This window comes from Amphibalanus amphitrite, unplaced genomic scaffold, assembly GCF_019059575.1.
Source record: "Amphibalanus amphitrite isolate SeventyFive unplaced genomic scaffold, NRLGWU_Aamphi_draft 002047F_arrow, whole genome shotgun sequence".
NCBI lineage: Eukaryota > Metazoa > Arthropoda > Thecostraca > Balanomorpha > Balanidae > Amphibalanus > Amphibalanus amphitrite.
Genome location: NW_024883540.1, coordinates 567 through 26,765, shown reverse-complemented (window position 1 = coordinate 26,765; position 26,199 = coordinate 567). Strand labels below are relative to the sequence as shown.

The following is a 26,199-nucleotide window of genomic DNA, read 5'->3' as shown; positions in this document are numbered from 1 at the left end:
CGGTGGGCGCCGGGATGCTGATGCTGCAGGAGCCGGCGGGCGCCAGGACGCCGATGGAGCCGGCGGACGCCGGGATGCCGATGGAGCCGGTGGGCGCCGGGGCGCCGGCGGAGGGAGCGGACACGGGTACGTCGGCGGAGGCGGCGGTGCCGGGCGGCCCGTCGGAGACGCTCGTGCCAGAAGCTTCGGTGGCGGAGACGGGATCGGCAGTGTCAGAGCGGCGACCGTCGGCGACGTCCGACGAGCAGGGTTCAGCGACGGGTACACCGGCGGCGACGCCAAACGGCCCGTCGGCGATGATCGCGCTGATGGCCGCGGTGACGGCGGCCGCGCCGGCAGTGCCAGTGACCCCATCGGAGGGTGCACCAGTGGCGTTGACGTCAGTGGAGGTCGTGTCGGTGCCGGTGACAGCGGAGGTGACCTCAGTGGTGCACTCGGTGACGGCGGCGGCGGCGACGTCAGCCACGCCGATAACCTCGGTGACGGTCAGGCCGGTGACCCCAGCGGGGGCGACGGTCAGGCGAGTGACCTGGGAGGAGCCGGCTGCGCCGGTGGCCTCAGTGGTGCCCTGGGTGACCGCGGTGGCGGCGGCGCTAGCGACGCCGGTGACCCCGGCGGCGGCGGCGGCGGCGGCGGCTGCGCCGGTGAGGTCAGTGCAGTGGGGCCTCTTGAACGTGAGCGCGGCGCGCACACTGGGCGCTCCGCAGTGCCGTTCCGCCCGGCGTCGGAGGCGCCCGGGGCGGCTTATCGGCGTCTGATCGCCGATATTTGAAATGTGATTGTGATTGTGATTGTGATTGAAAGGTGATTGTTTCACGTAAAGGGGTGAGGTAACCCTGAAGGCGCGCGCCTAAACAAATGATGCTTTGTGCTCATGCCATTGTTTCGTGCGCCTGGGAATATGTTCGTTTAAAGGGCGGCAGGGTGTGGTATCGCGAATTGTCCCCCTCCGTCCGGAAGCTGGCGACGCCACTGGCGGCGCCGGCACGCAGACGCGGCGGCTCGAGAGAGTCGGTCTGGCGCGCGTGTCGGGAGCGGTTGTGCGCCGTGTGTGCCGTGTGCGGTGGTCGTCGCGTGGCGGTCAGCACAGACTACAGAGTTCGTGTATGAGCCCAGATTGCCTCAGCAATAAACTTGTCTCCACGAGCCAGCCTGTGTGAGGCAGTGCGGAGTGGAGACGTAATAATAACCACTAGGGGTGACATTGCGGCACAGTCAATCTTCAATGTTTCCACACCTCTAGAATATCCGCAGTTTAGCTGCCGGTTTCTGGTCACATGGCCTAAAGGCGAGGTCATTAGCGATATAGAAATGGAAACACTTGAACAGGCTAGCTGTGAGAAGGCTAAAGGTTCATTTTAATTTTATGTATTGTCGCTTAAATACATATACCGACCGTTTTCTAAGAAGGCTAATTTATCTCTCTCTCTCTCTCTCTCTCTCTCTCTCTCTCTCTCTCTCTCTCTCTCTCTCTCTCTCTCTCTCTCTCTCTCTCTCTCTCTATCTCTCTCTCTCTCCCCCTCTCCCTTTCTCTCTAAAAGCTCACAACGAAAACTTCTAGGCAGGTCTCGATCGCTCCGACCTTTGGGTCATTAACCTGACTTGGAAGGTCAACGTATGACCTATGGTTAACGATTGACGTATGGTCTAAAAATTGGGTATCATCGGCTTCCTCTCGTAACGTGCAACATGTTCCTTCTTTTCATGAAGCTCTAGTTTGATCAGAAGCCGATCAACTGTGAGGTCTGATCCACCCCGCCCATACGTTAGTGCCTGCGAAAACACCGATATGGGTGCGAGTTATGGAATATTCCATTTTATTTTTTGCTTTTGTAGCGGCTCACATTGGCTTTGTTCCAAAAATAATGAAAAAAAAACAGATTTCAGTGATGTCCAGACTCAAATTTTTACGCCTAGTTTCCTTTTGAAAGTGATGTAATTTCATTCATACAACTATATCTTGGTCAGTTTTGTGACAAAGTTTTGAAAATACAGTGCAGCAGAAAACAAAACGGTGTTAAACGACCTCCAGTCTCAGCAGGTCACGGTTAAATAAATGACAGAACTGTTCCCATGAAATAGGCAATAGCATTACAGTCGTCTCCCGGCCTCCATGGTAAGCGGCTAAAACTTTGGACCACTATGGATCGGCACGCTGTCGGCTCGCCCCGCCCGCTGGCTACTGGTGGCCTTGGCCGTTCAATGCCGATTGGCCAACGGCCGAGGTCGTGCGCTGGTCAGCACGCAGGAGGACGGGACGCGGTACTGCACATTGTGAGTGACCTCTGACCTTTCCCCGTCCCCTGACCGTATGCCGTGTCGCCAGCCCAGACGATAGAAACCGGTTCTAGCCTCAACGCAGGCTGCCACTCTGACCCTTCCCTCCCCACTTTACTATGTGCCGTAGTACGCACTCGCGAGTAACTGGGTGGAGCAAATGGTCACCGATACAGAGGCGGAACTGGTTGCCCTCCCGCTCGCCGAGCCACCTACCGCTAAAACCCGCGAGACCTGTACCTATCTCACACGTTTCTTCTCACATGAACTATTTTGCTTTTGCAAGAAGTGTTCTACTTTACATCTCAATCCAAGTCTCAATCTCAGCCAGTGTGATAAAGATGAAGACATGCACAATTATTGTAAGTGACTAGCTTCTGGCATTATTGCTGTATTAATTCATCATCAAGTGGCTTAGTGTCAAAGGGATGTGGCAAGAAGTCAATATTTGAAAACACAAGTTGGAGGGATAAGGCAATGTTTTGCATTATTCCTGCTTGCATTACCTCTACTTTTTAGACACTCCCGCATTCAGCTGAATATATGCTGAACATAGCTATTGCCTATTAGCTACCAGGAGCTACTAGCCAGCAAAATAAGCCGGGGCCGCCTTCGGGTTTACTCCGGCGGCGGCTAGCTCCCGCATTTTACTCCGGCCGAGGTACGGCAAGGTCTGGGGCTCATACTGGAGCTGACACACGATCCCAGAGCTTGCCCGCACCACAACCAGACGTACAGTCTGTCTTGAAAGTACCGCAGCATGGGCTGCGGCGGCCCGGCGAACTAAAGGTCGGGAGCTCGGTGGTTTGAGAGCCCCAGAGCACGTGACGGCAGTGAGCCAGGAGAGAGTGACCGGGCAGGTCGCGTGGGGCGCCGCTCTCCCTTACTCTTTCCACCCCGCTGCGGCGCCTGTCGCCCGGGGGCACGGGCCGTTTGCGAGCACGAGTGGAGAACTTGACCGGCTCGGCCGATCCCCCGGTGGCCGGTTCACCCTTGGAACCGTTTTATTCTCGACGAAAAGACAGACGTAGCCAATCTAAAGGATGAGCGCGACTACTTGCATTGTTATCAGAACATGACACATATTGAACACTATGAACAATACTTTACGATCATGGAACGGAACAGAATAAATGTAATAAAACTGAAATAACAATGTGAATAACAACACAGAACAATGTCAACGCAGTAGTTTGTCGAAAATCTCAGATTAACTATGGGTTTAAATCTGATCGATTGATCCAGTAACTTAGGATAAAGTAATTTGTTTCGTATTTATTTATGCGAGATAAAAAGTAAAAAAACTCCCATTCTCACCGCCCTTGTTAAGATTGAAACAAAATAGTATTTAAGCGAAAGCCAATGGAAGTAAGATGGAATGGTAACCTTTTGCTCATAACTAAAGGAAGCCAAAGCAAATCCTACACTTGTGTGTTTTTGTCTTCCTTTAGTTATGTGCCAAAGATTACTATTCCATCTTATTAGAAGTATAATCATTATCATGCAAAAAACACTATAGAAGGCAAATGGCTGCTACATAAAAAAACATCACAAAATAACTAACACATTATGCTCCTTATTTCCTATTACATAAAAGTTATAGGCAAATATTTTCATTTTACGATCGGCTGGCCAAGCAATTGTTCGCAGCGCCTACTTCTAGGTAGAGGATTGATAATCGTATACCAAATACGGGGTATGCAGATTTATGCCGAAAGGTCACTGAGATTATGGGTATTAACAGGTAGCGGCAAATTAATCTTCAGTTCCTGAGTGCTCACTGTTCACTGTTCAGTTCAAGAATCAAGATGAGAGTTGAGATCATACGAGGCTGTATGGTGTGAATTTTATTCGTTTAATGATCTATCAAAGCTCCTCTCTCTCTCTCTCTCTCTCTCTCTCTCTCTCTCTCTCTCTCTCTCTCTCTCTCTCTCTCTCTCTCTCTCTCTCTCTCTCTCTCTCTTCTCTCTCTCTCTCTCTCCTCTCTCTCTCTCTCTCTCTCTCTCTCTCTCTCTCTCTCTCTCTCTCTATCTCTCTCCCTCTCCCTCCACAAGATGCTGAAAATTTTAGCGGACTCCAACAAATGTTGCAGAGTCTAAAATAGCTACCAAAAGCAGTCCAGAAGAGTTGCGTCAATCCCCGTACCGGCAGGTGATACGTTTATGCTTATGGCAGTGCACTGGTCCGGAGTCAGAGTCGGAGTCGGAGCCGATCAGCAGGCCGAAGTCAGATTTGGAGTTGCAGTCGGAACAGCGCCGTCGCGACTCAGAACCCTTTTTCTTTATATTTTCGGCTTCAAAGTAGCTGGCTAGATTTATTGCTTCACAAAGCAGGCTCTCTGCACACTGCTGCGTTGGGGGGAAGGGGGGGGGGGCTGCAACTTCCCTCCACACATACCTGATATTGCATCTTTTTTAAACACTTTGATGGCGGAATGAATCAGACCCAGATCTTTTAAGGTCGGGTCACTTAGGTTACATTATAGTGTCCTAGCCTCAGGAAAATTTATAATGCTCGCCGGCTCTAAAGAATGCTCGAGAGATCACCGGTTGACCTGAGATCTTAACCTTCACACTTACAGGAGGAGGTTCCTCACGGCTTTTTCACGAATAACTCGCGTAAAATACGACCGACCGACCGACCACGACAAAACTTTCAATATCCTCGAATTGATCAATGTTATATCTTTCCTGAAAATGACCCTGAACCCAATGGCCTTTGACCCGTAAATTCCTTCTCGACACCATGTCAGGCCAAAATGCCGATTCCATGCATGTCAGCGCATATTATCTACGCGTTTCCAGGCATTTTGTGATTGAAACATCAGGTCTCAGCACGTGAAATGATCAGGGCCGACCTGATCATTTCACATGTCCGATCAGGAGCCGAACGGCTGTAAGGCGGGTTCCTACGGACCATTTCTATCAGTGGACGCTATAAAGCAGCCAATACTCTCAATGTGTGTCTCGTAAACACGCACACAACTTTCTGGAAGCCCTAGCTGAATCTGAGCGAAACGACGGAGGCTGCACCCGCTGCCCTCTGGCCGGATTACAAGTGTAACACGTAAATGTCTGGCGAGGCTCGAAAGGGAAGCTTCACTTTCCATTTATCAAAACTTTCATGTCAGGAAGAGAATTACTACGCTTAGCTCGTGTCACTTACCGGGGTTACATGAGCGATCCGTTCCAAATACGCACTACGCTAATGCGCATCAGCTCCCCACAAACGGATCTACGGCACCGGTTACATGAGACTAATTCGTTTTATCTACGTCAAACGGATCTTGTTTGGCTCACCCGGGCTGACTCCTCGACGGCCGGTAATTCGCATCACAAACGGAATAGGATTAGCGTACAGTCATGGCGCAGTTGCGGCATTTACCGGGACGACTGAGCTAAATTTTAAATACTTATATCATTTGATAGGCTCAAAAACATTTAAAATTAACATGAAATCAAAAAATGAAAACAAAGTTTTCTTGTTTTAAGTCAGTGGCCACTGATTCGCCATGCAGCGACAGCAGGGTGGTCAGAAAAAATTATCTATCAAAATATTTCATTCATTTTATTTCACATGCAAAGACTAAACCAAAATACCAACATTTTTTTGCTATTTTCTACGAGGCAGCCAATAAAAAAATTGTTAAGTATTTTGCATTTTGACGCTTCCAGTCAGCAAAGAATAGTTCTTGTGAAATACGGCCCGAATCGTGTGCCTCGGACGTTTCGGTTACATGAGCGATCCGTTCCAAATACGCAATACGCTAATTCGCATCAGCTCCCCAAGAACGCATTCAGTGCACCGACTACATGAGCAAATTCGTATCAGTGACGTCAAACGGATCTAGTTTGGCTCTCGGCCCGATGCGCATTACAAACGGAATAGCATACAAATGTGGCGCACTTCCGTAGCAATAGAGGTGACTAAATTAAAAATTTATTATCTTATGTCTTTTTTGCATTTAATCTGCTCAAAACATTCTCAATTAACTTAACAAAAAAAAGTTGAACATAAAGTTGTCTTGCTTTGACTCATTGGGCAATTGCCTCTCTTGATTCGTCTGTAGTGCTGTCAGAAAAATGTTTCAACTGAAATTATGTGGATATTTACTATTTGGTTTTCACTATATTTATTGTTGAAAACTTGGCAAAATACCGACATATTTTTTAAAATATTATTTCAAAAGAAGAAAATGAAAAAAAATACCTATTATTTTGCATTTTTATGTTTCTTTTTGCGAAGAAATAGTTCCTGTAATACGTATCTTGGTCCTATTCGCTTCTAAGCCTGTTTCTCAGCGGATTTTGTTCGGACCGCCGATTCGTATTAGCAGGTGGATACATGAGTCGGTAGTACGCTCCTGATTCGCATTAGCGGTGAATCCGATCGTGATACGTATTTGCTTTGCTCATGTAACCGCGGATCGGATCGCCGATTCGTACTAGCAGGTGGCTACATGAGTCGGTAATGCGTTCCTAATTCGAATTAGCGGCTAAATACGTATTTACTGTGCTCATGTAACCCCGATAACTGTATAACGTATTCATAAAACAGCGCCTTGTCTGCCGCACTGGCACCACCGAGAGCCCGCTCACTCGCGCCCACCCCTCTCCTCCCTCCCTCCCTTCCCTTCTCCCCAAGGGTCAGGCGATCCAGTGGCCCTCAAACCTGACCGCCCTCCGCTGCGCCGGCCCACCAGCGCCACCCTGCCATGCTGCGGTACTTTCAAGACAGACTGTACAGTGGGTCTATTTAAGGTCTCCAGAGCCACCACGTGGCGCTACGGTCGGGGTAGGGCGAGTCCAAATCCCGAGGGAAGTGAGGTCACCGGTCATTGTGGGGGAAGGAGGGAGGGGGAGTGACGCGGTATCACGGCGCATGGGGCGCGCGTAGCGCCGGGAGTGGGCCGCCCAGGGCCGCCCGCCACTGCGCCGAGGCTGAGGGGAGGGGATGATGGTTGCGGGTGCGTTTACTCCGGTATGGTGGTATCCTGTTCATGTGGAACCGGCAAGAACGCGACTGAAGGGAATCATTATCTCAAACAAACGGGCAAGCCAGAGGCAGCGTCAGCTCCAGCCAAAATGTTGAACAATGATAATTGAAACAATCTAGGACGTATTCATAGCATGCAACTTTTCAGTCGATATTGCATGATGCTTTTCATGATGCATGATGAGGCTTTTCTTAACCCGCGCCCCACTGGGGGGGGCTATTTATAGCCCCCCCCTTCCGTTTTTCTGCAATAACTTCCAAACCGCTTGACGTATCGACGCCAAACTTTCAGTACCTTCGGCTGTATCAATTTGACACCTTGTGTCAAAATTTGAACTTCGTACCTACCATAGGTCGGCCGGAAATGACGTCAGAGTGACGTCATGTTCGGCCGATTTCGACGCAAAACATTGAACCACGGCAATCGCTCCCAAGAGCTCAGTTTTTAAGCTAGATCCAATTTCTTTGCATGGGAGGACTCAAAATAGACTGCGCTATCAAACTGCTATCTCGGATTTTCGAAATTTTGAAAATTTTGAAAATTTTATATAATAAAACTCAAAATATATATTTTTACATTTTTTCAAAATTTTTTGACTTTTCGAAAAAACCGGAATGTATGTCACAGAATGCATTATAATGACTAACTGTAGCAAGTTTTAGCTAAATATCTTAAAAAATGGCCAAGTTATACGCATTATTGCAAAAAATTAACAATTATTAATTTTTCAAATCAATTTTTTAGCATGAATTTGACATCGTACGCCAATATAAATAGCACCATCGTGTTCCTGAGCTCAAACTGCATCCAATAGACACCTTTTTTTGTTGAAAATTTTTAACTTCAAAATTTAACCTTTTTTGACCTGAAAGTGACCTGACCTGAGCTAAATTTGACTCAAAATGACCTCGAATGACACAGACGACATCAAATTAGAAATCTCTGACCTAAATGGACCATAAAACATGTGTCACGTGACCGATGGATGATATAATATTTTCGTGACCTGTGATGACCTGACCTTGACCTGAAAACCAAAGTACAAGTTTGGTACCCTCAGAGTATCTAGAGCATCTGTTCACGAGTGTGTGAACCAAAAATGAGCCTGATCTGACATGTAAGACGGCGGCCAGAGCCCAAAACGTGAAGAAGCCAAAATGCTAATAATTTTTACTTTGACCTGACCTGTGACGTCATCGGTGACCTCGAGGTCAATGAAATTAGGATTCGCTCGACAGTTTTTCCGGGGCTATCAGACGCCGTTTGAATTTTGACGATCGGCCCAGTAGTTTCGGAGTTAGGAGGGGGGCTATGAATAGCCCCCCCCCCCCCCCCCAGTAGGGCGTGTTATACGCAGACCCCAGTGGGGCGCGGGTTAACTGTTATTTGAGTTAGATATTTTTCATTTGGCACGTTCAGTTTTGGTGGGTTTTATCGGGTCGAAAAGAATCAGAAAAGAAAAAAGAGTTGAAATGGCTTGAAAAAAGATTTGAAAAAGAGAAAAATGGCCAAAAATAGTTTCCTAAAATTGAAACTTAGCTAAACGTTTATAAGCGATAATTTTGACTTTTAGGGAGGATATTGGGGAAAGATATTGGGGAAAGATGTCATCGTGCTTAGCTGTGTTGCAGTAGAAGGAAAGGTTTTGGTTGTGTCTAGATAAAACCAGACCCGGGAGTGGGGCTCGAACTCACGACATCGCGTTTAGCTCACAGGTTACCCAACCTCAACGCTACGAGCACCTATCGCCCTGCGCAGCTTGCTCAGTGTTTCGGCTAAAGTTCGGCCAAAGTGTCTGACATCTGTCAATGTCACGAGGCGAAACCCCAAGGTCAATGTCCGTCCCGGTAGCTCGGTCGGTAGAGCGTTGGACTCCATGTGCCATGTGGTCAAGGCGCACGTCCCGGTTGCAAAAGTCCGGGTTCGAAACACGACGTGTGCTCGACGTTTTTTTAGCCTCCTGACGTGTATGGTTGTGGTTGGTGGCAGGCCGCTGCCAGGCGAAGTCAGCGAGGGGACCGGCCGTGCGCGGCTATGTGCGCACGTTAAAATTTGGACTCTTAACCACAGACCATTTTGCCATAGACTAAATCTCAAAACCATAGTCTGCAATAGACCAGGAATTGCTTGATCGGAGGGTAGATGGCAGGTTTCAACGCTTAACAAGCTCAGCTCAGCGGGGACTCTGTCCTTGTGATTCCTTCCATTCAAAAGGTTCGGGCCAAATTTATATTAAAAAAGGGGGAGCCGAACCAGGTTGGGCCGAGTTGAACCAGGCTGGACCGGGGTCATACATGCGATCATGGTCAGACAAAACAGAAGTTAATTTCGGGTCAAATATTTTATTAACTGATCTTATTGTTTTTTAGCTTACACGTAAAATAACTTTTAGCTTTTTATAACTCGAGACTTCATGCACAGAAATGTGGCGTTCGTCCACTTTTCCTCATCGTCTCTTAGCGACTCGATTTCATGTGGTGGCGGAACGGGGGGGGGGAGGGGTGGGGAGGGGGGCATCGGGGCACCGTGCCCCCGTTTGATTTTGGCATTTTAACATTAGCCCTATGGGCGTTGCATGGAAAGAATGGGACCAAAAGTCGGCAGTGCCCCCACTTCATTAAAGGTGTTCCGCCGCCACTGCTTGATTTGACCCTAAAGGCGTCTTACCAGCCAAAAAAAAATCACCTGCGTTATGCCTAAATATTTGCCCAAGGGCGCTCTACGCAAGAAACGCCAGCCGGTCAAAAAACTGGCAAACGAATACGATCCCTCTAGTGCTTGAATTATATTCAATGAAAATTTCAGGAGACATAAATAATCTTTATCCTTATAGCTAGGCGCTCGGAGCATTCGCTAGCATTCCATTGCCAGCTGCATTATCAACGCCACATTTGCATTACTCTGGGTGCATCATAAGTAACAGTAGGTGAATCGGCCACAGCAAAACCGTGCCTAATTATCCTTTCCTTCCAAGCTGCCAAGCTAACCGGCCGCCCGGCCCACCACCGCGATATGGAACAACACTGGAGTGCGCCATTTGCCTACGGCAGTGCCCCACCGCGCCGGGGCTGTTTGACAGGTCATCCGCACCGTGACCTCGCCACCCGCCCCCCCCCCCCCCTCCCCGCCCACCTCCCCATCGGGCCCAGCTCGGTAGTGACCTCTCCTTGAATTTGACATGGACTCGACTAAGGCTCAACGCCATCTAGTTACGTCTGGAGATCCTAATAAGATCCACTGTACCTAAGCCCAATCAGCTGTCAGCTGTGCCGTACCTCAACCGTACTTCAGCGAATCTTGCTTCAGCCACCGTAAGCCACAGCAGCTACGAGGCAGCCGGACCTGGCCGTAAGGAGCCGGACTTGAGCCGTGGCAGCGAGCCGGACTCAAGCCAGACTTGGCGGTCTGAAACCATACCAACTCGGAAGCGCTACAGCAAAGGCTGGGTAACCAAAATAGAGTCATATACACAAGTCATATCATGTAGACCCAAACCCCGGCTCCGATGGCGTTTCGTTTAAACCGGCACATACCTGGTATGTCGGAGTTGCCGGGGCAAAACGGACTTGAGCCAGACCAAATTGCTGGCTGGATTGCCAGCTGGGAGCGCCGACTGATCCACAGTGCGCCGCCTCTGAGTCGCCTGCCTCAAGGTCAGGCGATAAGACCGCGCTCCGAGGCGGCGGCGTGCCGGCCGGCTGGTCCGCGACAGACCGTGGCCGGCTGTGAAGGGAGTCAGATCAGGGGGCTCTACTGAGAGTCGGGGCACCGGCAGACCAGGACAGAACATGTGGCTGTGGCGCCTGCTGCTGCTGAAGTTTCTACTGCTGGTCTGCCTGTCGGTGGCCGCCGGCGCCGCCGCCACCATCCTGAACGGTCTCCTGGTGTACGTGCGCCACCATCTGGCCGGCAGCAGCCGACCGCGCGCCGATTATGTTACTAAGAAGTCTGTACTCCTGCTCGTGTCGTCTACCCTGGCCGCGCTGCTGCTGCTCACCCAGACCAGGGAGGTGCCCTGGGAGTGGCTGGGCACGCTGACGCTGCTCGTGGCCATCGCGCCGGCCCTGCTCACCTGGCTCGGGCCGCCCAATGAGCACGTCGAAAACTGCCAGCTGTGCCAGATCGGTAAGGGCAGCGCCTACGGCCATTATTTTGGCTACCTCAGGCTCATGGAAGGCGATCATGGCATCCGGACACGTCTGGAGAAATTCAAACGTGAAAACCCTGCGGGCTTTCCAGAGGAAGAGCTGGAGAAATTATACTCCAAAGCAATAGTGGTGCTTGCGCCAAAGGATGGTAGTTACCCCGAACAATGGGACGAACTGGAAGGTGTTGGCAAGATCACTGCAACACTGAAACCCTTCAAGAAAAGAGTGGGTGGCAACGAGCGCAGCTATGGAGAATTCAAGGTGCATGAGGTGAAGTCGAGCGACGGCGAGCACAAGATGTATGTGGCGCTGGACAAGGTGGGAGCCCTGGAAACCCTCAAGAAGCTTCGTCAACACGGCCCAGCCGGCCTCAGCGCTGCCGACTGCCGGCAACAGATGAAGGAGTTGATGGAGGAGCTCGAAGAGATCGTGTCTGACAATGACCACCTGAAAGGCCAGCTGAAGGTGGTCAGTTACGACGCCGACGAGCATATCGGGGATGTCATCTTGGCGGCAATCACAGAGGGCTAAAAAGTAGAAACCATACAGACCACCGAATGGACTGTTGAATGTTGATACACGGAACAGAAGGGAGTATATTGATAGGTTGGGGGAAGAAAGCAGGGAGTGGACTGGACGAGTTGTGGACGAGTTGGACTGATGGTTGTGGACGGACACGACTGGCCGACTGATACGCGGGAGCGGACTCGAACGTCAGATCCGTTCGCGGCCGGTGGCGTCCGGTGGGGTAGATCCGTCTGCGGCTGTGTATCGCTGCGGGGGGCCGAGTCAGTCCGTTCCGCTGTGCATGATGTAAGACGCCCGGAACATTCGTGATACGACGGTGCAGCCGCGACCACCCCGCACATCGCAGGCCAGCGCGATTCGCGTCCGGCGTCAGCCATCCAGCCGCGTGGCCTCGCGTCTGACCCCGGCTGCCAGCTACCCCCGGCCAGTGTTACCGTCGATGAATTCGATGTAACGGTACAGGTAATTGGGATATGTGAACCATATAGGCTGAAATATGTACGGCTGTATCGCTTGAGTATATTGCGCATGCACTGAACTATCGTATGGTTATACAGAGAGTGTATTGAAAGTGATCACCTCACGGAGACATGTGAACTGATAGTGACAAGGACCCGGCAAGCGAGCTCTGAACCGTCCGGTTGGCCGAGAGTATGCACTGAAACGATGCCACTGTTCTCACTGCTGAGGACACCGTCCACCGAAACCTAGCACTGCTGAGTCTTGCATACAGCCACAACTATAAAATATACTTATAGGTCCCATCATGACTGAGAGCACGTTCGCTCTTTGGCTGCCCCAAACGCCGTGGCTTTAGCGGCAGACGAGACCGGCGCGCCCCTCCGGAGCGGTGACCGGTTGACCGCCGAGCTAACTGTGACCGGAGGAAGGCACCGGGCCGGCACTGTCCGCTCCATGGGCCGCGCTGCCCACCGGCGTGGGCAGCTAGCCGCTCCTCAGCCCTCAGGTGACTAAAAACGGGCAGCGATCTCATAAAACGATACACACATACATCAACAGAGATCCACAGACACAAACGTGAGCCGCTCCCTCATAGACGCATTAATTATCGGAGAGACGCCCACAATACACACACCGAGACGCGCGCGGCCAGATGGGCAGAGCGGCAGCGCGCTGACCGGGCACGGGCCGGGGCCGGGGCCAGCGGCTGGTCTATCACAGCTCAGCTCAGTGCAGCACCTTGATGAAGGCGTTGTAGCCCGAGTCGAGGTCGAAGAGCAGCTCTCGGATCTGCTCGGCGCTGAGCTCGTCCGCGGCCTGCATCTCGGCCATGGCGGACAGCCAGAACAGCAGACGCTGTTTACCTGCGGGGCGGCCAGAGGTCAGATGGGTCACACCGACACCGGCCAGAGGTCAGAGGGGTCACATCGACACCGACCAGAGATCAGAGGGGTCACACTGACACCGGCCAGAGGTCAGGGGGTCACATGGACACCGGCCAGAGGTCAGGGGGTCACACTGACACCGGCCAGAGGTCAGCGGGGTCACATCGACACCGACGACAGGTCAGCGGGTTCAAATCGACACCGACCAGAGGTCAGAGGTCATACCGACACCGACACCGACCAGAGGTCAGCGGGGTCACACTGACACCGACCAGAGGTCAGAGGGGTCACACTCACACCGACATCGACCAGAGGTCAGAGGTCATACCGACACCGACACCGACCAGAGGTCAGAGGGGTTACATCGACACCGACCAGAGGTCAGCGGGGTCACACTGACACCGACCAGAGGTCAGCAGGGTCACACTGACACCGGTCAGAGGTCAGAGGGGTCACACTCACACCGACACTCACACCGACACCGAAAACAGGTCCGAGAGGTCACATCGACACTGACCAGAGGTTAGAGGGGTCACACCGACACCGAAAACAGGTCAGCGGGGTCACACCGACACCGACCAGAGGTCAGAGGGGTCACACTCACACCGACTTCGACCAGAGGTCCAAGAGGTCACGCCCACACCGTGACGAGCTTGTTTCTCAATATAGAGGGAAGCGCTCGGGCGCGCGTCGGCCGCGAAACTAAAGCAAAAATTGCCTCAAAAGCCCAGACTTTATAGAATATGCATTATGCATGCACCCTACGTACAGCACTTAAAATTGAACATAAAATTGTTGTTACTCAGTACCCAGTATGCATGTGATGATATATCACGCCTGGCTGACCTGTGTATAGTGCAGACTACGACGCTCTACGTGGCCATGCCAAACATATGCCACGCTCCGGCCGTTTGGAGCGGGTACTGGACAGAAAGCCTCCAGGAACGCACCGATAGTGGGCGTGACGAAAACAAGACCCTGCACACACTGAACCCGTGCCTGGGCGGTGGCCCGATCGTAACACATGCAAGGGGAAAGGGAGTGGGCGCACCGGCTTGTAGCGTGTGTTCGCTAAGTGACGAAAATGGTGTCGAGTTTCTGTCGCCACGCTTGACTTAGGGTGAAGTCAGTCACTGGGCGAGGTCAGGTGACCCGCCGATGCGCGGCGGTGCCCAGCGGCTTGTAGGTTGGCTAGGTTTGTAGGTTGGTAGGTTGTAGTTCAAGTTATGATGATGATGATTGGGTTTGGTAGCGTGCCCAACCTCTGAGGGTTATATGACGTCAGTAGTTCAAGTTAGGTCAGGTTAGATTATGTTTTGTCCTATAGGTATGTAAGTCCCTGCCCACATATGCCACAGCAGATTTTGTACGTTGTAGGTTGTAGGTTGAAGGTTGGTAAGTTTTACGTTGTAGGTAAGGTTAGAATATGTTTTGTTCTATATGTTAGCCCCTGCCCCAAAGTCCCTGCCCTGGATCTGACCCTGATATGATGTCACCCAAGAGGCCACGCTATTGGGGTTTCCGGGAGGGCTGCGGTAGTTGGGGCGGGGTAATCAGCTCACGGCCCGCAGTGGCTATGACAATGCCCCCCCCCGCACACACACACACAAACACATGAAAATGTAGCAGTGAATTAGATGGCCGGTCACGTGCCGTGTACAGTCTCTCTTGAGAGTATTGCGACTCTGAGGGGAGGTCGCCACCTGTTCCAGCCGCGGATGAGCGGAAAAGTTTGAGGGCCACTGGTAGCACTGACCGGAGCCTGACACGCGGTGGCAGCCAGCGCGGCGGGACGAGGGGAGTGGTTGCGGAGGGATGGGGAGGCGGTCACCGTGCGGTAACTTGTGATGGCAGTAAGCAAGCACGTGGTCAACGGAGGCCACCCTACTCGCAGAGGATATGTTGAGATTTGTTTCATTACGAAGCTGAAAATTCGACCCGTCATCGGCACGACTACCACAGGTTTTTGGTTTAAAACCCTCGCCTCGTTGGGGGGGGGGCATTTTGGCCCCCCTGTGGTTTTTCCTGAATAGCAATAAAACGGCGGCGCACAGCGCCGCCAAATTTCAGTACCTTCCCGGGCATCAATTTGACACCTTCACACCAAATTTCAAGTCTTAGGTCACCTTAGGTCAGGAGTTATTGAGGTCAAACTGAGGTCATGTTCGAGCAAAAATGAGCAAAAAACATGCAATCTTGAAACGCTCACCAAATCTACAGTTATCAAGCAATTTCGAAGTTCTTTATATGGTCTAGTAGACAAAAAGCGGCGCTACAAAACTGCTATCTCGGATTTTCAAAATTTTGGGTTTTTGACCAAAAAAAAATCAAAAAATTGATTTTTTTATAAAAAACTAAAAAAATCAAAAAAATTTCCGACTTTCGAAAAAACCGGAACATATGTGATAGGTAGTCCCTGCGCTCTTCTATATACATACCAAATTTCAGATCGATATCTCGTTTTTTGGTCAAGTTATAGCGAAAAACCTGTTCAAAAATGATGACGTCGAATTTTTGAACTCAATTTTTAGCGATTCTAGACCACGTACGGCACGGCAAAACAAAGACCACCATTGAACTCCCCGTGACGAGCTGCATCGATTGGATACCCATTTTATGCAAAAATATCAACTTTGAAATTTGACCTAATTTGACCTGACCTTGACCAAAACGTGTCCTAATCTGGCTCCAAAGGCTACCTGACCCACATAATCGCATTTGTCATGTAAAATGGACCATAAAACATGTATCACACAACACTTTCATATTGTGACCCCCCAGTGACCTGACCTCTGTGACCTGACCTGGTATCACTGACCTCAAATAGCAAAATATGTGTTTGAAGAACATTTCCCATCGATGATTTTCAATGAAATGCATTTTACTCGATTTTACAACGCATTTCTTGAAATGCCTGTAAACGGTGAAAATTGGACCTTTGGCCTGACCTGTGACGTCATCGGTTTGACCTAGGTCAATGAAATTGGGTCACAAAGTAGTTCCCTGATAGGGCTATCCAACGCCGTTTACCGCTTGTCGCTAGGTTGCGTGGTTCTCGAGATCTTAGCGGGGGGGGGGCAAAATGCCCCCCCCCCCCAACAGGGCGCGTTGCTCGGCAGAGCCCAACGGGGCGCGGGTTAATCCGGAAACCCGTGCACGAATACGAAAAAAGCATCGGTTGCACCCGTTAACCGGCGCATGACTGGAATTTTTTTATAGCTCTACATTATAGCTCTACAGAGCCCCCCTCCCGTTTTTCAGCAATATCTTCTAAACCGTTTGACGGATGAACACGAAACTTGCGGTACCTTCAAAGGCATCAATTTGACACCTTGTGCTAAAATTTCAACTTTCTAGCTACCATAGTTTGACCGGGAATGACGTCAGAGTGACGTCATGTCGGCCGATTTTCATGCAAAATACTGAATTACGACAAACGCTCTCAAGAGCTCAGTTTTAACCCGGCCGGGCCCGGGGGGTAATCCCAACCACCGCAGCCCGGGGGGGGCGTTTTTCGCCCCCCCTGTCTAACTCCGTAAATAAGGGAGCTACGGAAACGAAAGCGATACCAAACGAAAGGTCCTTACGAGACGATTCTAATGCATCCAAAATTTTTGACCTCAGGTCAATTTTCAAGGTCAGAGGTCAAGGTCAAAGGCCAAAACCGGCACATGTGTAGTAATCTCAAATTAAGCATTCTAGAGGACGGCAGGCTGCATCAAACCGGCAAAATTGGGTGTCAAACGAAAGAAGAGAATCTGAGGATTCTGAAAATGTGCTCCAAATTAAAGGTCAAGGTCAAGGTCACGCTCAAAATTGACCTCAAACTTGGCACTTTTTCGCACATCTTGCGTGCCAACTGCCAAGATGTTTTGAAATGTTTTGAGGCTTACCAGTTCCCTATTTGTGGTTCATCTTACGATACAAGGCTGCTCAAAGGTCAAGGTCACAGAAGAGTATCCCTGCTAGAGGCTATTTCACTGATTCAAGTAAGTAATAATAAATAAGACAATTTTGCCATCCGGAAGCTCTAAATGAAGGCTTAGAGGAAAATAGATGCCAGATTCGTGATCAGCGGGTACAAATCCATCATAAACGACCTTTCATGTGTCAAGGTCAACCAGAGGTCATTCGAGGTCACATGAGGTCAACATGAAACTTGACCTTTTCCGAACAAAATATATATCATTCGACGCGGCTTGACAAGGCGAATGCGATGGTACCACTGCCGTAGCTCTAGGACCATTTTTGTCGAAGTTATTTGCGAAAAACTAAAACCACATTTCGGGGTCGTTGACCTGACCTCTGACCTCAGGTCACCGAAACTATTTTTCTATTTTTCTCTAGGTCAAACGCTACACAGCCGTGCTCGTAATTTGTCTTTATCTCTAAAACTCTATTTTTAGCAGCTATTTGAAGTTTGCGTCTGTGACGCCGAAGTTTGCCGTGTAGGGGTCTAGAAAAATGGACCTTGTGACGTCATCAAGGGGGCTAGGTCCAAATTTTTTACTTCAGAAGATGTCAAATTGATGGGAGAAAAGGTACTGAAAGTTTCGCCTTCCTATCCCTAAGCGTTCGTGAGTTATCGCAAATATTCGCCAGGGGGGGCGAAAAACGCCCCCCCCCCGGGCCCGCGAGGGTTAAAGCTAGATCCATTTTCTTTGCATGAGTGGACTACAAATAGGTACACGTAGCTATCAAACTGCTGTCTCGAATTTTCGATATTTTGAAAATTTTGAAAAATATGTATTTACAATTACAAAAAAAAATATATTTTTATTTTTTCAAAAAGTTTTTGGCTTTTCGCAAAAACCGGAATATATGTGATAGAACACACACTGATGCAATACATTTGCAAGTTTTAGCCCAATATCTTCAAAAATAGCCAAGTTATTCGCATTATTGTCAAAATTTTACAATTTCATGTTTTTTCAAATACATTTTTCGGTACGTTTTTGACGTCGTACAGCAATATAAATGGCACCATCGTGTTCCTGAGCTCAAACTGCATCTGATAGGCACATTTTTTGTTGAAAAATTTCATTTTCAAAATTTGACCTTTTCTGACCTGAAAGTGACCTGACCTCCGGTAACTTCAGCTGACAATGACCTCAAATGACACAGACGACACTATTTTCGAAATCTAAGAGTAAAATGGACCATAAAACATGCGTCACGCGACCGATACATGATATACAATTTTCGTGACCTAGGATGACCTGGCCTTGACCTTAAAAATTCGAAGTAAAAGTTCGGTACCCTCAGGGCATCTAAGGCATCCGTCAAGGAGTGCGTAAACCAAAAATGAGCCTGATCGGACCAGCCGTCCGGTGGTCAGAGCCTAAATTGTGAACTAGCAAAAATGTCGATAATTTTTACTTTGACCTGACCTGTGACGTCATCGGTGACCTCGAGGTCATTGAAAATAGGTTTCGCTCGACAGTTTTTCCAGGGCTATCAGACGCCGTTTGAATTTTGACGATCGGCCCAGTAGTTTCGGAGATAGGAGGGGGGGGGGGGCTCTGGAGAGCCCCCTCCCCTTAGTCACTCGCGTTATGGAAAATACCCCAGTCATGCGCATTGCGCGGGTTAACAGAATGCACCCGTGGTTGCATGCGCACCCGCGAGCAGATTCCAATCACAAAAATATCCGGTCTCTAGCCAGCCACTGAGTCCTTTATTTAAACGTTTCTCTTTTTGAATGGGCCGGTTGGTGAATGGCGACAAAAAAAGTTTTCTTTTTACAGCCGTTTTCATTTTTAACCCGCGCCCTGGTGGGGTCTGTTTATAACGCGACCTGGTGGGGGGGGGGGCTATTTTTTGCCCCCCCCCCTCGTATCTCCGAAACTACTGGACGGATCCGCAAAATTCAAACGGCGTTCGAAAAGCCTGTCAAATTTGTCGAAGGAAACCAAATTTCATTGACCTCGGGGTCACCGATGACATCACAGGTCAGGTCAAAGATGAAATGTTTCACCGTTCACGGGTCTTCTAGGGAATGCGCTATAACACCGAGGAAAACGCATTTTGTCGAGAATCAGCGATAGGGCGTCAGTTGCCTAGCAGATATGTTGCTATTAGAGGTCACTGACAATACCAGGTCAGGTCACAGGTCAGGTCACCAAGGGTCACAGGTCAGGTCACATGAGCCCAACTTTACAAAGGTTTTATGCATTATGCATGTTTTATGGCCAATTTTTCATGCATTTATGCATGTTTTATGGCCAATTTTTCATTTCCAACTCAATGGTGCTCGTTACAAGACTATCAGGTACGGCTTAGGTCACTTTCTGGTGAAGTTCAGGTCAAGGTCAGGTCAAGGTCAGGCCAAAAAAGGTCAAATTTTAAAGTTGATAGTTTTACATAAAATGGGTAATGATTCGATGCAGCTCGTCACGGGGAGTCTAATGGTGGTCTTTGTTTTGCGCTACGGCGTCTAGAATTGCTAAAAATTGAGTTTGAAAATTTGACGTCATCAATTTTGAACAGTTTTTTCGCTATAACTTCGCCAAAAAAAGAGGTATCAATCTCAAATTTGGTATGTGGATGGAAGGCCGTAAGGACTATCACATATATTCCGGTTTTTGCGAAATTCAAAAAACTTTTTTCATTTTTCGATTATTATATCCAAAAAAATTATTTTTTGATTTTTCGGGGTCAAAATCCAAAAATTTCAAAAATCCGAGATTGCAGTTTTGTAGCCCTGTCAATTCTACAGCTTTTATGTCTTTATCATTTTTCTGTATTTGCAAAGCTATAGGCCTGACAGCTCTTCCCGCGAAACCCTTTTTTGGGTCGAAAACGGCAGAACATGACGTCACTCTGACGTCATTTCCGGCCAACCTATCATAGCCTTTGGAAAAAAATTTTTGGTCACAATATGTAAAATTGATGTCCGGGAGGGTGCTGAAAGTTTGGTGACGATCGGCGCAGCGGTTCTGGAGATATATCGAAAAGTCTGGAGGGGGGGGGCAAAAATAGCCCCCCACCAGGTCGCGGGTTAAAGCCGAATTTGATGCCAGGCTCCCCCCCCCCCTCCCATGACCTGTTTACCGCCGTAGTAGGGTTATGGCGGAACTTTGCTTCGTTGTGATTTTACGCGTCACGCACACTGAGTGATTGGCGCCCACTAAGGCAGACCAATGAGCGCCCGGCTGGTGAACCCAAGCGGCGCCGGTATCCGCCTGGGGCGGTGGAAGGGTCAAGGGAGAGCGACACGAGTATGACCTCCGGCCGGCCTCCACCTAATTGACCCAGTTGTCAGCCGCTGGTGCATGCGTCATGTAGCAGCTTTCCTTCTACCGCTGGCGTAGGATAGCGTTATAGCGTACTTTTCATGATACAGGCCACGCCCTCACTGCTGGGGTCCTAAAACCGAATGGAATACGAGGGGTGTTCAAAAAGTTCTCGGCCCGACCATGAAGGAGCAGAGATACGACGTCGACTTATTAGACCAAAAATGTTCATTTAGTCAAATAACCAACGTTAAGACAAAAACATTTCGCGCAGCGCTTCGCGAGAGGTCCCAGGGTCTCCATAGCCAAGTGGGTTTTGGACTCATCTGGCACGTCCAAGACGGCTGCATTTGTCTCCTTGCTGTCAGCTAAGTTGCCATTGCTAAGCAATTTCCTTACGTTGGGGAAGAGGTGGCAACCAGAGGGTGCAAGGTACGGAGAAATAAGTGGCTGTGACAACAACTCGAAGCCACAGCTCACTGCTTCGCTGATCGTCACCCTGCTCATGTGTGCTGGTGCGTGGTCCTGGATCAGGCGCACACTTTTAGTCAGCTTCCCTAGTCTCTCCTCGATATCTGCTGCTTGCAACTATTATCGAAGGGAGGTGTAGTATTCATCATCAATTGTGCGCCACTGTTTTAGAAAGTTAACGAGCAGAGCCCCGTCAGCATCCCAAAATGCAACCACTGTCACCTTGCCGACTGACTTAAACACGTCGCACACATTTGGTGGCCTTTACTCAGTGTGCTTCCACTTGTGCAACTCGGTCACGCCCTTAGGGTCAACGTGTGACACCCACAATCCCTCCTCGGTAACAAGTAGTTCAATGAACTCTTTTGGATCTTCGATAAAGGGGCCAACATTTTCGCGTTACGCCTCCTTTCGAGTTTGCCTTTCCTCTGGAGTCAGCAAATGGGGGATGCATCTTGCAGAGATCTTAAACATATTAATACGCTGTTGAAGAATGACTTTGAGGAGCCTGATAGACACCTCCGCTTCTGCTGCGTTGTTCTAGACCAGAACATTTGTCATGTTTCACAAAGAAGTGCTTATTTTTCATATTTTCTTGAGTTAATGCTGTTGATGGCTGGCCACTGCGGGGTTGACCATTAATGATCTGTTGACCAAAATTGAACAGAGATGCCCACTTTTTGACGCTACTGTAAGAAAGACAAACCTCAACATGTGTTGGCACTAGCTTTTCGTGAATAACGTTTGGTGCATTTTTCTGCAATGCACGAACCAAATCACTGTTCTCTTCTGGGCGTCGCCCATTCTGACCGGGAATGGCAAACAGTATGTTGCGATTAATTAGCAACCTGAACCAATCACAGGGCAGATTGGTTAATGGCTATGCAAGTGGACATCCCAATAACACATCATTGAATACACCGCCTTACAGGCCGAAATTCCAACTCCTTCATGGTTGGGCCGAGAACTTTTTGAACGCCCCTCGTAGTTCGCCGAGCTACCGCAGCCCATGAGCCGATACTTTCAAGAGAGACTTTACACTCGGCGCTGCCCTGGCGCGCCAGCTCACCCTCAAAGTCCTCTGGCAGCACCGAGAGACGGTTCATGGTGTCGAGCAGGTCGCGGATGTCGGTATGCAGCTCGTCCTTGGCCTTGATCTCCAGGCGCAGCTTGTCCATGATGGTGATGTACAGCTGACGGCCACACGGAGAGTCAGGCAGTGCAGAGGGAGCACAGGCAGGGACGGAGAGATGGCCCAAGAAAACGGCAGTTAATCGTACAGGGGCAGCGAGGCTGAGAGTAGAGAAACAAACGCGAGAGAGAGAGAGAGAGAGAGAGAGAGAGAGAGAGAGAGAGAGAGAGAGAGAGAGAGAGAGAGAGAGAGAGAGAGAGAGAGAGAGACAGAGACAGAGACAGAGACAGAGACAGAGACAGAGACAGAGACAGAGACAGAGACAGAGACAGAGACAGAGACAGAGACAGAGACAGAGACAGAGACAGAGACAGAGACAGAGACAGAGACAGAGACAGAGACAGAGACAGAGACAGAGACAGAGACAGAGACAGAGACAGAGACAGAGACAGAGAGAGAGAGAGAGAGAGAGAGAGAGAGAGAGAGAGAGAGAGAGAGAGAGAGAGAGAGAGAGAGAGAGAGAGAGAGAGAGAGAGAGAGAGAGAGAGAGAGAGAGAGAAATGCAGTAGGTAAATGAACCAAAAGGAACCGTAAAATAATGACGCTCTTAGGAAGTGACAGCCGTACCAAAACAGTGAAGACGCATCCTTACACAACGCAACATTTCGATCTCGCGCAATGCCTGACGCCGATTGTGGCTGCAAACTCTGCATGGCCACCGTTTAGTGAACTTCTGATCCAGAGAGCCCGCTTAGGTCAGTACGGCATTGATAGGGGCGTGGCGCTGACTGACTGTGCACCGATCCCGGCCGCCGCCACTGGCTGGTCGGCAGCCCGGGTCAGCGGCGCCGCTCGGGAAGGGCCGCGCCCTGACTCACCGACACGGTGTCTGCGATGCACTTGTTGGTGCTGCCCTTGTCGTCCTTGATGGTGATGGGCCGGTCCTCTCGTATTCTCTCCATGGCCGCCGGGCAGTCCAGCTGTGGCGGTAGGGGGGAGGGGGGAGGGGTCAGACCCGCCTGCTGCTCACTGCACGTACCACCCGCGCGCACACACTGGGGTGCACACGGACAGACACGGACCCAGAGCGGCACCGTGGGGAGACGCATGTAACGGAACGGCGCCGGGGAGACACGCATCCGGAGCGGGCGGAGAACGTGCGGACGCTGCTACCAGCGAGCAGCGTGGAATGAGGTCCCAGAGCAGGTCGGACAGAACGGTCAGGCGCTCCATAAGTGGAACCGACGAATGACGATACAATCATACAAAGCACACACATGACTCTAAGGCGATTTATAAGGACAATTATAATTTATAACACACGCCGTCCAGCCAATTTTCCTCATCTGTTTCGCTTGGTAGCAGAATTCTTTGGTTGCCATACCCGCAGTGACTCACTCACCCTGAACCGCCTCATGAAGACCTCGACGTTGGGGAACTCGTCCGACTGCACCTGGCGCATGGCGGCCTTGTACTGGACGAGCAGCTTGGAGCAGGCGGCGGTGTACTCCTTGGCCGCCACCCGGTCCTTGATGTACGCCTTCTCCAGGTTCTGGAGCGTGTTGATGACGGCGTACAGGTCGGCCATGTTGTCGTACCTAATGAGAATAACGGCGTCACACGAGCGTACACACATACACACGACCGTCAACGTCTGGGTCTACAGGGTGTTGATATGGCTAATGGAATGAGCAAGCACAATCTTGACCATGCTACAAGCTGTACAATGTACATCTCGAAAAAATATAATCTTATTTAAATCTCACCAGCCTATCTTAGGGAATGCAATTTGTCATTAGGCACTATTCTGCCACCAAAACCCCAAATCCCCATAGTTCTCTGCTTCGACCATGTTGAGTCTCGACTGTCAGCTATATGTCTATCGCACCGAGGCCTACTTACTTCTCTCGCTCTCGAGCATTTCGGTAGAGCTTAACTTCTTCATACAGCTCTGGTCTCTGGGGCTCTGTAAAAAATCAAATCAGTCAATCGTCGAGTATGATATGAATAGTTTTATCCACACTACTCCTATTGAAGCAGTCAATGTCTTCCTAGTTCCTACCTGGACTAGCAAGCAAAACAGGCACCTATGCTGAGATCAAAAGACTATGAAAGACAAACCATGCCATGACACAGATCTTCAAAAAGTAATCTGTCTTCAGATCGGTTCTGGAATGGCATACGGCCGACTCCTTGCACGAAAATGGGATCATCTGAACCGTCGCCCGTATCGGCGTGTTCGTGACCGCCAACGTTTATAGGGGAGAGGGGTCGAACGGACCCCCACACAGCCTTCAGCCCCGGATCGAGCTAGAGATTCGCGGAAAGTAAACGTGCGTATTGTTCGTGACGTGAAGAAGCCGGTGATGCCCAATTTTAAAGTTCTGAGACATTGGTTGCCCTTCCAGGCCAGTTTAATGATTCTAATGTCGGAGATCGAGACCTACTAACTAAGAACTTCTTCAAGTGAGGTTTTCTAGAGGGCAGGTCAATTCGGGTCAACCGTCAGCTGATCTGCCGGGCATTTTTAACATGTGTTTAACAACACTGAAAGTTTTGCAACATGCATCATGAACTCCAACACTAGTTCCTTAGCCCGCGCCCCACTGAGGTGTGTATCGTATCGCGCCCCACTGGGGGGGGGGGGGGGAGGGGCAAATCATAGCTTCCCCTACCAACTCCGAAAGGCGAAAGTACGGGGCCGATTGTCAAAATTCAGACGGCGTCTGATAGCACCAGAAAAACTGTCGAACGAAACCTAACTGCCTTGACCTATAGGTCACCGATGACGTCACAGGTCGGGTCAAATAAAAATTATCAACATTTTGGCTTGCTCACATGTTGGGCTCTGGCCACTGGCAAAAAAGTCAGATCATGCTCGTTTTTGGATTACACACTCGTGAATAGATGCTTTAGATACCATGAGGGTACCAAACTTGTACTTTGATTCTTTTGAGGTCGAAGCCAGGTCAATATCCCAGGTCACATAAATTTTATATCATGCGTAGGTCACATGACACATGTTTTATAATCCCTTTAGGCCACATATTAAGGAATCAGTGTCGTCTGTGTCATCTGAGGCTATTTTCAGCTAAATATAGCTGAGGTCAGGTCACTTTCAGGTAAAAAAGGTCAAATTTCGAGGTCGAGATTTTGAACAAAAAAGGGTTTCTGACATATGCAGTGACACCTACCTACCTTGATTTATGACACAAACATCATTTTCACATCTTGACATATCATATCACTTTTCACAAGAAAAGCATGGAAATGCATAGATAATGTGGAATGACACCCTTAAATATGCATTCTGGCCTAACACAGCCTTAAGATAGAGGACACAGGTCAAAGGCCATTTAGGGCAGGGCTATGAAAATAGGTGCCATTAGGTGTGTGGTACACTAGGCAAAGGACACACTTGTGTGGTAAGGGGAAGTTGAACTTCTGTATCCCTAGTAACTAATGATGATCGCTGATGATTGCCATTTTATGTCATTTTGAGAGTGAGTTTACTTCATGACAGTAAATCCCAGAAGCAGTTATGTTGCTTAGTCTGGAGTAACAGTAGCAAGTGGTTGTAGGTAATGCATACCTTGGAAGCTGGTAGATGGTGTTCCCAAGCCAGAAAATAGAGCCATGGCTAACTATTGATGCACTCCTAGCTCTGTCAATATTTGCTTCCTCTCTGCAAGGCACAAAAGCAACAATTAGTTAAATTTCCATCAAACATCAAGACAAATCACTCATTGATTCACATTGTGTATGAACACTGAAGTAGATTGACTCCTGAGATATAAGAGGCTTGAATCTGATTGGAACTATTGTTTGGCAGAAATAATTGCTGCCATGAAGGCTGAAGCAGCTTAGCCCTCAGGGTATGCTAGACTTCGCTATACCAAAGCCTTTAGATAAGTAATAAGTATGTATAAACAAAATATTAAGAGCAACAAACCTTTATTAAAATAGCTGTACAATGTAATGTCAAAATAGGTACAAGAGCATAGCACACTAGGTGGACTAGCCAAGGCTGGTTCCCTGGCTAAAAACTACAATTTAAGTTACATTG

General features: G+C 49.4%; 2 protein-coding genes across 2 annotated transcripts; one reads left to right on the top strand and one right to left on the bottom strand.

Annotated features, from left to right (window-relative positions):
• Positions 1-11,061: 11,061 nt before the first annotated feature.
• On the top strand, positions 11,062-11,952 carry LOC122376187 (stimulator of interferon genes protein-like). Its single transcript, XM_043355922.1, has one exon. It carries the CDS (start codon positions 11,062-11,064, stop codon positions 11,950-11,952), a length of 891 nt encoding a protein of 296 aa, XP_043211857.1.
• Positions 11,953-12,495: 543 nt separating this feature from the next.
• LOC122376189 (vacuolar protein sorting-associated protein 28 homolog) lies at positions 12,496-25,922 on the bottom strand. The gene is made up of 6 exons (XM_043355926.1): positions 25,726-25,922; positions 24,036-24,099; positions 23,536-23,731; positions 23,012-23,113; positions 22,071-22,194; positions 12,496-13,274 (listed from the first exon to the last, which is right to left on the bottom strand). The coding sequence occupies exons 1-6, from the start codon at positions 25,769-25,771 to the stop codon at positions 13,138-13,140; spliced, it is 669 nt and encodes a 222-aa protein (XP_043211861.1). The 5' UTR covers positions 25,772-25,922; the 3' UTR covers positions 12,496-13,137.
• Between the last annotated feature and the right edge of the window lie 277 nt (positions 25,923-26,199).